This window comes from Lissotriton vulgaris, chromosome 12 (assembly GCF_964263255.1).
Source record: "Lissotriton vulgaris chromosome 12, aLisVul1.2, whole genome shotgun sequence".
NCBI classification, from domain to species: domain Eukaryota; kingdom Metazoa; phylum Chordata; class Amphibia; order Caudata; family Salamandridae; genus Lissotriton; species Lissotriton vulgaris.
The window spans coordinates 596,586,068-596,600,168 of NC_141700.1; the positions used below are offsets into that span (position 1 = coordinate 596,586,068).

Below are 14,101 nucleotides of genomic sequence, written 5' to 3' on the forward strand. Positions count from 1 at the left end.
GAGAGGAGGGTGCAGCGGGGCAGTCCAACCAAACCTGTGCAGCTGTATGTGATGCTAGACATTGCCTATCTGCATCACACCTGTCCTGGATTGAAGCTAACACCTTAAATTGTCATTAGGCAAAAACATGTCAAGGTCCCTTTTCAGGTTGAAAATGTACATGCCTTAGAGCCTCAGTCCTGGTTTTATGTAAATTGTGATCCCCAAATTTGAGGCCAACAGGAAATTCATATGACAGAATGTTACATGCTTGAGTGCAGCTACCATCGCTTGCAAGGTCCAGCAAAACTGAATTGCAATATAATATCAAAGAGCTGCTTCTGATCAAACAGTGAGTTTGCCTTGCGCTCATTTGTACAAATAACATTTGATTTCCAGGGTGGTGTGGTAGGAAACTGCAGTTTATGGCATTCTGTGGTTTTCCCTCAAAACTGCCTTGTTTTATGTTTGCAATTTAGCTAAAGCAATTCCTGTTCCTTAATAAGCAATTAGTATCCATTTGTGAAGTGTTTTGCTATACCAGGGGAAGATAACATTTACTGTATCCTCTAAATCACATTTTGGCCCTAGATCAAGCCAGCAGTGTCTCAATCAAATTATCACTCCCTTCACAAGACATATACACCAATAAAATTGCCTCCTTAATCCCAGCCCTCTTGTGAAAAAAAAGTAAAATTCAGATGTCACTTAAATAGGCCAGGCTGCCTGTGATTCAGGTTGCTACTAATTACGGTACTAGGAATATAGTGCTCCCAGTTTCATGACAAAAATGTTAAATTCCTATTTCTGAAAGTATTACTTCATGCTCCCTATCACAAGGAGAATATCCACTAAAATATATGTTAAAAAGTATGATCCTGGACAGAGCTGACCATAGACCAAAACCAAGAAAGTAAATAAATCAAGACATGAAAATGTTACTTATCTGTGTTACATGACGGAGAACCTTACTGGCCAAGATAGAATAAGTTATATAATTCTCAATCATGAAACAATTACCAGGGTGATAAAATGTTGATCATTCAGTGAGTTGGACAAAATAAGGGAAATTAACAATTTGCAGCTGTCTATACACTCAGTGAACATGTATCTTTATAAAATAACATTACTTAAAGACCCTCTAATGCTTAATCATTGCCAAGCAAGTCATTACTTTAGACAAACTAGCATACCGACTTTATACAAAAGATACACTGGAAACAGAGGAATCTTTTCGCATCTTTCTATTTCTGATAGAGTGTACAAATATAAGAAGAAGCTTGTCTTACAGGTACACTGGTGAAAACAAATGAGCCTTAGGGGCTGACCACGAGTTTGGCGGTCTGAGTGCCTAAGAACTGCGTCTGTGTCTTCTAGGACACCACTGCGCCTGCGATCTGCTACCTGCCATATTTCGAGTTGTGCTGTCTGAAAAGGCTGACCATGGCCACTGCGGTCTACACGGCAGACCGTGGAGGTCTGCAATTTTAGGAGTGCAACCACCGACGATGCCAGGTCCGCTTTCCACCGGCTGAGCATATTACGACTACACAGTTGTACTTGTGGTCTCCCAGCGGTGGTCAGCAAATGGCAATTACCCAGCGGTTAACCGCCACGGTACACACCAAAGAAAACCCACAACACAGACTATTGGATGGATGTAAAAACTACACACCTAAGGCACCCCTTTTTTTCATCTTACCTTCTAGCACTCTCCACCACCTGTAAGTTTCGTTTGGCACTTTTTTTTACCTCTATCACTTGTTTGTTTTTCATTCATATACTCAAATCACATTTTATTTTTTCACAATGCCGGGGAAAAAACAAGCTTCACTGAGCAAGAGTTGACAGTCATGGTAGATGAAATCATTATGGTAGAGCCACACATTTTTGGAGCCCAAGTCCAGCTGACTCCTCTGAGTAGGAAACCTATTATGGGGAGAGGTTAGTCAACTGAGTGAATGCTGTTGTTGCCACCCTGCACACACAGGGCGACATTAGAAAGAGGTGTGGCTAAAGGTATGTACCAAGTACAGCAGCCATCATCTGGAGGTTCAGAGTACTGGCGGTGGCCCTCCCAGCATACCATTACAACTCTTGCCTTGGGAGGAGAAGGTCTAGGCCATCCTGCATTCTGATGGCTTCACAGGAATGGAGGAGAGAGTAGACTCTTGTAAGTTACATTTCAATAATGCCACAATGTCCTGTATCCTCTCAACTATGCTTTTGCTATTGTGTTCTCTGTCAACTTTCTTAACATGTAATACTCAAAGTGTCAGAGATGTTGGTTTGTCTGTGGCAATGTGTATTGCTGCATATAAGAGTGAAAGTAGCCAACTCCATGACTTGCCACATGTTGCAATGCTGTCTGTAAGTGCATCCAGGACCCATGATATGTGTTAAAATGTAAATGCATGGTCCATCCCAAATGCATGTTGCCAGCAACTATGATACACTAACACTAACCGTTCTAAGGGTTGGCAAAGTAAGTTTGAAGTGACTACAAGAACCATGAGGCCCTCTCACTGCAACTCTAACCAAGATGCTACACTCCTTGTACCCCTTCTCACGTGTCTGCCATGTTACAACTGATATATACTAGTCATGAAGCTTACCATTTGACAAGAGTTAGTAAGTAGAGATAGAAAAGCTACCACTACTACCACGAGGCCCTGACCTCTACCTCTAACCAGGATGCTAGACTGCTTTTGCTCCTTCTCACTTGTCTGCCATGTTACAACTAATCCACACTAGTCATGCAGTTTACCATTTGTCAAGTGTTGCTAAAGTGAGATTGAAGTGACTACAACTACAATGAGGCCTTGTGGCTGGAACTATAACTACAATGCTAGGCTCCTTTTGCCCCTTCTCACTTGTCTGCCATGTTACTACTGATCTACACTAGTCTTGCAGGTTACCATTTGTCCGGTGTTGGCAAGTAGAAGTAGAAATGCTACCGCTACTACCATGACGCCCTGTCATTCCAACCCTAACCAAGACGCTAGACTGCTTTTTCAACTTGTCACTTGTCTGTCATATAACTGACTACAAATACCATGAGGAATTGTGATGGTAACTCTGACTAAGATGCTACACTCTTTTTGCTCCATCTCACTTAACTGCCATGTTACAACTGATGTTTACTTATCATGCAGCTTACCATTTGACAAGTGTTGGCAAGTAGAGATAGAAAAGCTACCACTACTACCATGATACCATGTGACTCCAACTCTAATCAAGATGCTAGACTGCTTTTGCGCCTTCTCACTTGTCAGCCATGTCACTACTGATCTTCACTAGTCATGCAGCTTACTATTTGTCAAGTGTTGGTAAAGTGACATAGAACTGACGACAACTACGATGAGACCTTGTGATTGTAACTCAGACCAACATGCTACACTCCTTTTGCCCCTTCTCACTTGTCTGCCATGTTACAACTGATGTTCATTCATCATGCAGCTTACCATTTCTCAAGAAATGTTGGTAAGTAGAGATGGAAATGCTACCACTACTATCATGAGGCCCTCTCACTCCAACTTTAACCAAGATTCTAGACTGCTTTTGCCTCTTCTCACGCGACTGCCATGTCTCTACTGATCTTCACTAGTCAATGGAGGTTACCATTTCTCAAGTGTTGCTAAAGTGATATTGAATTGACCACACTACCATGAGGCCTTGTGACTGCAAATCTAACCAAGATGCTAGACTCCTTTTTCCCCGTCTCACTTGTCTGCTATGTCGGTACTGATCTTCCCTAGTCAAACAGGTGTTAGTACATGTTCAAAACTGGATCTGCGAAGAGAATATTCTATCCGACTGGCAGGCAGGATTTTGATCAAATATGAACACAATAGACCAGATTTTCCCGTTTGTCTGTATTTACTGGAAGGAAGTGATCATCGCTAAGGGTAACCTTTATGTTGCCTTTGTCGATCTTCGATATAATTTAAAATATATGGGGAATACTTGAAGAAATGGGAGTTCCGGCCCCCCTCCTGAATATATATCGGTGAGGCTACATGCAGACACTTTGGCTCAAGTGGGGTTGGGGGAGGAAGGGACATTAACTGAACTCATTTATATAGACCAAGGGGTAAGGCAGGCATGTGTATTGGCACCAACACTATTTACCTAATATATCAATGGTGTCATTGAGTTCTTGAACAAGGATGGATGCGATGAACCTAAAATAGGAGGAAGGAGGGCCCCTGCACTCCTTTTTGCAAATGACACTGTTGATTTCAAAGTCACCCCAGGTCATTCAGCAGCTGTTGAACAACTTTCAGGTGTTTTGTCTTGGGCAGGGTTTGGAACTTAACAGCTCCAAGACAAAATGCATGATCTTATCCTCCCGGTCAATGACCCACTTTAAGAGACGGATGTTTCTGGCTGACAGCCCTTTAGAAGTAGTGGCTGAGTTTGACTACTTAGTTATAAAGCTCACAAGAAACCTATGTTGGTCTACACATGTGGAAAGGGCACAGCTGTCCTTAGTGCAACACACGGCAAATATAACACAAATCCATCACAAAACTATATCTAGAAGGCTGGCTCCTGCGCTACAGATCTATAATGTCAAGCCTCTAGGGGCAGTCTTGTATTATGTGGACCTGTGGGTTTGTACAAAAAAACAATAATTTGACAGTGGCGGAACATAAATTTCTTAGTTCTCTATTGAATCTTTCAATAAGCACGTTCTAGAGCTTTTGAAGTAGTTTCTTGTTGATTCAGGCATAGAGACCGTTGCCGTAGTCCACTCTGCTACTGATGAGGGTGTGCGTGGCAGTTTTTCTGGATTCGGTGGGATCCATCTGAACGTTTTTCGGAGTATGCAGAGGGTGATGAAGCAGGAATAGGATACAGCATTGATCTGGCGGTTCATCGTGAGCACTGAGTCTAGTATGATGCTGAGATTTCATGCGTGGCCCGTCTGGGTTGGAAGGTTTCTGAGGGTGGGGGGCCACCTGGTGTCATCCAAGGTGGATGGGGTTGAGCCAATGATGAGGACTTCTGTTTTCTCAGAGTTGAGTTTTAGGCAGCTCTTCTTCATCCAGGTGGCAATGGCTTTCATCCCTTCTTGAAAGTTGTGCTTGGTGATTGGTTGAGTTCCGTGGTGAGGGAGAGGATCAGCTGGGTGTCATCGTCGTAGGAGATGATATTGAGTTTGTGGTTTCCGAAAATGGTTGTGAGGGGGGCCATGTAGATGTTTAAGAGGGTGAGGCTTAGGGAGGATTCCTGGGGCACTCCACATCTAGTCTCTGTTGATTCCAAGAGGAAGGGGGGAGTCCGATTCACTGAGTTCTGCCTGTGAGAAATGAGCATATCTAGGCAGGGCCTTCCCACAGATGCCGGAGTTGTGTAGTCTGGTGGCTAGTGTACAGTGGGAGACGGTGTCAAAGGCAGCTTAGAGGACCAGGAGGATGAGGGCTGCCCTTGACGCTGGTCGAGTGGTGAAGAATTCCTTGATGATGGAGAAGAAGTCTTTGGAGTTGTGGACATTGGTGGGGATCCTGTCTTGGAAGAAGTTCTTTTTTGTGGATTTGATGAGGTGCTGATGTGTTGTAGTGGCTGCTCTGTAGGCGGTGCATGTTTCTGGGGTTTTGTTGTTCCTCCATGCCTTTTTGAGTCGTTGGCAGGAGCGCTTTGATTCTTGGAGTGCAGGGGTCAACCAGCTTGCTTACTTGATGTGTCGCCCTGTTCTTTTCTTGAGGTAGGCGAGGGTGTCGGTGCAGTTTGTGATCCAGCTGTAGAGATTGCATGCCCTGGCATTAACGTCTGGTGTAGTTGGTATGGGGTGGTTGTGAGAGCCGAGGTAAGCTGATCCTTGGTGACTTTGTTCCAGCTTCTACTGGGGTGGCGAGAGTGAGCTTGTGTATGGTGAGTTTTCTGAAGGAGAAGTGGATGCAGTGGTGGTCTATCCAGAGGAGTTCTGTGGTGTGGCTGTGGGAGATGTTGTTTCCTTCTGTAAAGAGGGGGTTGAGTGTGTATCCCACTGTCTGCGTGGGGGTGGTGACAAGTTGCTTCAGTCCTATGTTGGCGACGTTCTCCAGGAGGACTGTGGTTTTGGAGTCATTGTGGTTGTCCAGGTAGAAGTTTAGGTCTCCGAATAGGATGTAGTCTGTGGAGGCAAGGGCGTGGCATGCGATGAGGTCAGTGATGGTGTCAGTGAAAGGAGAGCAAGGCCAGGCGGCCGGTAGATGAGAGTTCCGTGGAGAGTAGTTTTTGGGTTGGTTTAAATCCAGAAGTAGAGATGCTCCATGAGCGTTGTAGTGTTGTTCGGGCCGGTGGTTTTCATGCGGAGGGAGCTTTTGTGGACGATGGCGGTGCCTCCTCCTGGGCGGATGGGGTGGTATTTATGCAGGATCTTGTATCTATCAGGAATGACAGTGGCAATGTCAGGCACAGAGTTGGTGTTGGTCCAGGTTTTTGTGAGAAAGGCGACGTCGGGCGCGTGGGTGTTGAGGAGGTCCCATATGTCTATGGTGTGCTTGTGTAGGGAGTGCACGTTGGGGAGGATGCAGTTCAGTGGTTTGTTAATGGTGACGTCAGGTAGGCTGGGGGCTGCTGCTGGGGTCTGGAGGTGGGTGAAGGTGCAGCAGCAGTGTCAACAGGAGATCGGGCTTGGGTGTCACTCAGCGTTAAAAGCTGCCAGTTGTTGCTGCGTCTGGTGTTGAGAGCGCTGAGGTTGCTGGAGTCACAGCAGAAGTGGGTCTGAATACCAGGGTCCCTGGCACTGGTCATGGTCGGGTCGCGGACAGGCACAGACGGGTTTGCCTTTGGTGCGCAAGCACAGTGCAGCGGCGAAGCCGTCAATAAGTAGGGGGCGGGGGAGGGCAGTCAACTGAGAGGCAGGAAGGACACACTGGAAAGAGAGAGAAGAGAGAGAAAAGAAAAGAGGGAATAGAGAGCAAAAGAGAGAAAAGTGAGCAGAGAGAGCAAAAAGAGAATAGAGTGCACAGAAAAAAGCCAAGAGAGGTGGAACAGCAGAACAGCATAGTGCTCTCTCACTGGACCAGCAGGGATGAGGCACAGGCAGAAGCCTGCGGGAGGAGGAGGGCCTCGAACCATCAGCAAAACCGAGAGCTCAGGGCTCAGAGGGCAGCACTTACTGGTGGAGGTGTGCTGGGAGAGCAGACACACTGACCAGGTCTGTAAAGGCAGATTGTCTGCAGCTTGTATTAATTTTAAATCCATCCCATTATATAAAGGTGCCCTTGATGGAATTGTCCCTCCTCTAGCGAGAAAAACAATACCTGCAGTTCAGATATGGATGCCTACCTATAAATACCTTCAAAAGGATGTGGCACAATACAATGGATATGGTGAATGAGTCTTATAGCTGCTGCCAATGTGGGCTTGAGTCACTCAAGCATGTTGAATTCTTCTGCCCCTTTATAATCCGTCCTGAGCCAAATGGTTTGCCCCTCTTTGCAGGAAATTGAGAATTAGGATGCATTCAGAATACTGCTGATAGATTCAAATCAGATTGTAGTATTCTGTATGGCCAAATTTCTTATGGCAATGTAGATTAGACGCGCAAAATGTGTACTTGGTAGTCTTCAAAAGCCGCCTCTTTTTGGGTTCCCTTTCCGTTATGCTGCTATTTGGATGCCATGCTGCTGATAAACATGTTTTAGCATTCATAGAAGAAATTCTATTTTTATATTCTGTTAATGACATAAGTATTTTAATGATGAACAATACTAAATATTCAACTAAGCTGGTGTTTGCCTGTATTGGATAAAAATAGGCCCTGGAATGGGCAAATACTGGTTATGACAACACCGTGTTTGTAACAGAGTTTGGAGATTTCACGTCTATTCCTAAAGCCAAAATGCCACACATCTAAGGAGCTGATGCAATCTACTACAAATATTGAATGTCAACAAATGTCTAGTAACCACCTTCAATTGCACGCAAATAGATGACAATACTACTCTCTATCTATTTTGTTCCATTCTAGGGCCCCATTTACCTTGACACAAACAACATGGTTGTAGATACCTCACTTCCCCCATTAACAATGTTCCCTATCTCTCACTTTAGCAACACTTGACAAAGGCTAAACTGCGTGCAAGAACAAGAGGGACATGGCAGACAAGTGAGAAGGGGGAAAAAGAGTGAGGTATCTTGGTTAGAGTGACAAGGCCTCATGGCAGTTGCAGTCACTTCAATCTCACTTTAGCAACATTTGAGTAATGGAAACCTGCATGACTAGTGAACTTCAGTAGTGACATGGCAGATAAGTGAGAAGAAGCAAAAGGAGTGTAGCATATTGGTTAGCGTTGGAGTGACAAGGCCTCATGGTAGTAGTAGTAGTCACTTCAATGTCACTTTCCCAATACTTGAGAATTGCAAGATGCATGACTAGTGAAGATCAGTAGTAACATGGGAGACAAGTGAGAAAGGGTAAAATATGTGTGACAGACTGTGGCGGCGTGGAATGAACTGGGCAAAAACGAGGGCAAGGTAAGTAAGGTTTTATTTTCTTGAGCACACGTTTGTTACGACTAGTCAGTCTCTCTGCTGCAAACTTGGCGGGATCTGTGGTGGCGGAAGGATTCCAAGGTATACAGGCAGCCGGGTCTTCTCTTCTAGGTATTCCTGGGCAGTCACGCAGATGTAGGGTATCCCAAAAGAGTAAGAGAGAAGAGAAGCAGTCAATGAGGCTGTTTTCTGAGTACCACCAAATATCAGGGTCGGGGTGAGGAGACACCTGTTACAATCGTGAAGTAGTGCACTATAACGTTTGAGGGGTAGTTAATATTGGTAGTGCTGGTGAACAGGGAAAAGGAGTGGGGATTAGGGGAGGGGGTATGCGGGTACCGTGATAAACTGAGTAAAGCTCCGACTGGCGTTTAAGGGCGTCCCTGCCTCCCAACCCAGCCTGAGACCCGGTCCGGTACCTGAAGAAGCCACGCTCCTCCAGGAACGTGGCCCGGGGATGAGCAGAAACGTTGGCCTCCAGGCACTGGCTCCGCCGAACAGGAGCCTCCGTCAGTCTGCTGCTTTCACGCTGCCTTCGGGTTGATCCTCGCTTGTATTCGATACCGCCGCTGCTCCTCTGTTCTCCTTCACGTCGGTGACATTGCACACCTCGCTGTATTCTTCCTCACTTTTATCCAATGGTCTTCCTCTGACGTTCGAGGGGGTGTGCCTTTATTACAGTAGAAAGCCCAATTAAAGGAACATGGTTAATTTTCTTCGGCTGGATTCCGACCTGCTTCCCATGACCAATTGTCCTGTGGGGGACCAAAGAGAGAGGGTGATGGGGGTAAAACAGTTCACAAGTCCGTACTGCCTTTGTGTGACCCCGTTTGCGTTCCTGCCCGGTCACACACCACCCCCCCATAGACTCTCCCACTCGGGGAGAGGAGGGTCTCTAGAGAGGTAGTCCACATTTCCATTGTCCTTTCCCTTTCTGTGTCTCACTTCGAATGAGAAAGGTTGAAGGGATAAAAACCAGCAGAGTACCCTGGGGTTTCGGGCTTTGTTTCTACACATCCACTGTAGTGGAGCGAGGTCCATATAAAGAAGGAAAGGGTGCCCCTGTAATTAGTACCTCAATTTATCCACAGCCCAATTTATCGCTAGGCACTCCTGCTCAACTGTAGGGTATTTACACTCCCTGGGGAAGAGTTTCCTACTGATATACAGGATTGGGTGTTCTTCCCCGACCTGTGAAAGGATAGCCCCTAACCCTGAGTTGGAAGCGTCTGTCGACAAGATGACGGTTTTGTTAAAGTCTGGCGATATTAACACTGGGTCGGTTGTTAGGATCTCTTTTAATTTTTCAAATGCTCTTATCGTTTCTGTGGTGGGATGCATGAGCAATTGCTGTTTGACATCTTTCCTTAGGATGTTAGATAAGGGGGCGGCTACTTCTGCAAACTGTGGTATGAACCTCCTGTAATAACCGATGAGGCCAAGAAACGCTCTTAGTTCTCGTTTAGTTGAGGGAAAGGGAGTGTTTGAGATGGCCTTAACTTTTTTCAATTTTGGAGCTCTCATTCCCTCTTCTAGTATGTACCCTAAATATTTTACTTGGGTGTAGGCTGCACGGGATTTTTTTGCATTAACATGCAATCCTGCGTTTTTCAGGGCTTGTAGAAGAATTTCTAGGTGTCGTAGATGTTCTGACCAGGTAGGGCTGAAAACCACAATGTCATCTAAGTACGCCAAACAAAACGAGGTATTTGGCTGGAGAATGGTGTTCATAAGGCATTGAAACGTTGCCGGAGCTCCATGTAGTCGGAACAGTAATATGTTAAATTCATACAACCAGTCTTCGGTGGCAAAGGCAGTCTTTTTCTTGTCTTCCTCTCAGTGGGACCTGCCAATAACCCTTTGTTAAGTCGAAGGTGGTAATGAACTTTGACTTCCCAAGTTTTTCGATTAACTCATCCACCCTTGGGATAGGATAAGCATCAAATGATGATATGGCGTTCAGAGCTCTAAAATTCATGCAAAAACGGGTAAACCCATCAGGTTTGGGTACCATAACTATCGGCGAGACCCAATTGGAGGGTCAGATCACTCCCAGTCTCAACATCTCATTGATTTAATTTCTTATTGTCTCTCGTCTCTCGTCTGGCTGCTGGTGTACGATAAGGTCTTTTCTTGATATGTTTTCCTTCTTGTGTTTCGATATGGTGTTCTGTTACATTTGCTCTCCCCGGCAGATCTGAAAATATGTCTGCAGACGCGTTTGCAGACTTGCCCGGTCACACTGACATTTATAGATGTGGTATTGTTGAGGAGGTGCTGTTGTGGAACACAAAATAAAGCACACATCACTATCACTGTACATAACTTGCAAACACGTCCATTTGTGTCCAGTTTGCCTGTATCAGTACTAATGTTTTGGCCTAGTAGGGCTTACTACATATATATTTTTGATGATTGTTATGAAACAATCCCACATAGGGTCCCTGTATATGTGCAAATTGCTTAGGAAGTCCAACTCCCTTGCCTGGTCCATGGTGGGCATCTTTTTACAGAGGAATCTATGGCAACAGGTATATGTAGGTATATGTTTGACTTACAGCCAATTTCATCCATGATGGACAGGGTTTTGAATGTGGTCTAGCAGGTAGAGCAGTGGCAGGATGTGTTGGATGGGCTCTATGATGGTGGAAGATGAGTAGAGGCCTTATATCCCATCTTTGCTACTGTCTCAGAAGTGGTGGTTGGACTGCCATGGTCACACCAGCAGTAAAGCAACTCTCCATTGGGTGGGGGTTTCACTGGAGGTCCGAGTCTCTCACAGCCTCATAGGCCCGCTCCGCGGCCACCGTGGTCAGAGTTGGCTGGCAGTGTCATCTGTTCGACAGAAGTCTTCGCATAGACAATTCGCCCTTCTAACTCGTAAAGCAGAAGTCAGACTGCCGAGCTCACCAAGGTGGACTACCACCACTGGTACAGCGGTTTACAGACTGCCAAACTCATAATAAGGACCTTAACATTTGTTGAAGTATCTCTGCCCTAGATACACTGTCAGGGTGTCTAAAGGTCTCTTTAGCTTATTGATCAACATAGAAACACAAGACAAATGAGCAAATACAATTTCTCAGACACCAAATATGAAATATTTACCTGATCCTAATCAAAAGTTAGCACTTAAGGAAAGCCAATGTTATCCTATGGGACAGGGAGGCATCACAGTAGAGAAAAACGAATTTAGGAGTTTTCTTACTACCAGGACATATACAACTTAAAAGTACAAGTCCAACCTTTTAATTGTAATGCAAGCTGCCCTTTGATCTACCTAAGGCCTACCTTAGGGGTGAAATATGCTATAAAAGAAGAGTTTAAGGCTTGGCAAGGAGGATATATTGCCAAGTTGAATTGTCAGTTTAAAACTGCATTCAGACTGCAATGACAGACCTGGGACATGTGTAAGGGAAAACTTAAGTGGGAGGCACAATAAGTGCTGTAGGCACACTAGTGGCATTTCATTTACGGACCCTAGGCATATGGTATACCACTCTACAAGGGACTTATAAGTACTTATAAGTACATTAAATATGTCAAATGGGTGTAAGCTAATTTTACCATGTTTAGTGGAGAGAGCACAAGCACTTTAGCACTGGTTAGCCGTGGTAAAGTGCAAAGAGTCGCAAGGCCAACAAAAACTAATTTCAGCAAAAAGGGGAGGCAAAATCCAAAATGTTTTGGTGAAGACCACACTAAGGCTGACAGGTCTAACAGTCTGTGATTGAGACTACACTATAGTAGGAAAAGGGGAAGAATAAAGGATACAAAAATCACTAATAGCATGCATTTGTGGGGCCTGCTGAATCTTTGGGGGTGGGGTAGTGGTGGGGGTGGGTAACCCTGAAACATTTGAGGGTCAGCTGATTTTGAACGGGTAACCAAGAGTACTCCCTGTGCACTTTAAAAACGAATCATTCAGACCACCACAAAATAAAACAAAGATAGACACTGTATTGGAAAGTGTTTGTGACACACCTTTGAATCGAAGACTTGCATTTCATTCATATCTCAGTGAAAAAGCTTGAGTTAAAATGCCAGGAAATACATATCACTTACCTCCTGCTGCTTTAATATAATGGTGATAGGTCTGCGCTGAAACAGACCCTTCTTGCATTCCCTCTTTCAAAACAAGTTGGTTTTCCAATGCTATGGAACAAATAACACTATTCATTACTCTAATGTGGTGTATTGTTTCATTAAATATTTCTGTTCACAAACTAAATACACACATGCATAGACAAATTGCATGCACACTAAATTAAAATAATTGATTGTCATAATAGTGATGTTCTCTAAGTACAACTTAGAAAAACAATTTGAATCTGCAAACTCCTTTATTTCACAAAGAACATAAATGTGTCTCGCCCCTGAGATACAAACAATATTCGTGGTAATATGAAAGCACAATACATTTCTACTTGTACATCAGGGTTGGTGACTTTCCTTTTGTGTTTATCTCTGCAACCTCTGAGCCCCTCTTAACTAAGCATCAGAAACAAACAAGCAGTTTTCAAAGAGCAGAATCTGTAACACTGGGCTGGCTCCCATGGTGTTGGACATGCCTGGCAGCTGATACCGAAAGCTGCACAATATTCTTACGTGTTGTTAGTTAAAAGTAAAAGGACAGATTGTTAAGATAACAACGTGTGAGGTAAGACATGGTTGAGTTGGTTAAGTTGTTGAGAAGGCTGGCACCACAATCTCGAGTCATATCTGCTATAAATACAACATATGATTATTTCAGATTACTATTATTCCTATTGTGGTGGGGACAGCAGACTTAAATACATGTAGTTCTGCACATAGAACTAGAGTTAAGAAACTCATGTTTGCTATTTCTTTTCATTCAAGAGGCATAAGAGAAAAGCAAATTATCTTATTTTCAATATGAAGACGGATCAAATGAATTCATATTTGTGCCTTGAAGATGAAAAGTAATTAAAAGTGGTCCACGCTGATGGTTAGGCTTCTCTCAGGTAGTAAAAGAGGGCCAATAGTCTGTCAGGAGCTGAAGGTGTGAGACCCATTAGTGAATTGTTCAGAAGTATAAGCCAGTTTTGCTGCACCTAGCTCTACTTGTCCACCATGGAATCTGGCAGTTGCTTGTAGGGCGGTTTGTGGGCTTGAATCCTGGAAAGAGTTCACTTCCACGCCATGTTAGGCATTTTTGTGCAAAGGACTTTGGAAATTGTCTACGAAACCTGCAAAGAGTTCACTTCCACGCCATGTTGGGCATTTTTGTGCAAAGGACTTTGGAAATTGTCTATGAAACCTGCAAAGAGTTCACTTCCACGCCATGTTTGGCATTTTTGTGCAAAGGACTTTAGAAATTGTCTATCTGGAGGATAAATTCTTATGGTGGAAAATATATCATTGTGTTATATGAAAAGGTGGAGTTTGTGATGGGAATTTATTTTGGGGTGCTTTGATAGTAGCATTAAACGTATGGTATGGGTTTGCACCCTTCACAGGTCTCTGTTAGGAACACTGTTCCTCAGAGCCGCCTGTGAACATTGAGGGTAAGGAAGACGCTCTACCGATAAAACAGAACCATATCTCAGTTTTTTACAACCCCGTGCATTTTACTCCCAAGGAAAATGGATGACTGGTGATGTGATCTACTAAG

The 14,101-nt window shown here is 44.3% G+C and overlaps 1 protein-coding gene across 3 annotated transcripts in view; it reads right to left on the bottom strand.

Moving 5' to 3' along the window:
- The window catches only part of LOC147677801 (ATP-binding cassette sub-family C member 12-like), a 954,180-nt gene that overhangs the window by 409,619 nt on the left and 530,460 nt on the right, over window positions 1-14,101 (bottom strand). For all 3 annotated transcript variants that reach the window (XM_086945451.1, XM_086945452.1, XM_086945453.1), the window contains exon 19: window positions 12,532-12,621. In XM_086945451.1, coding sequence (XP_086801577.1) covers window positions 12,532-12,621 — 90 coding nt within the window. The remainder of the gene's footprint in view (window positions 1-12,531; window positions 12,622-14,101) is intronic.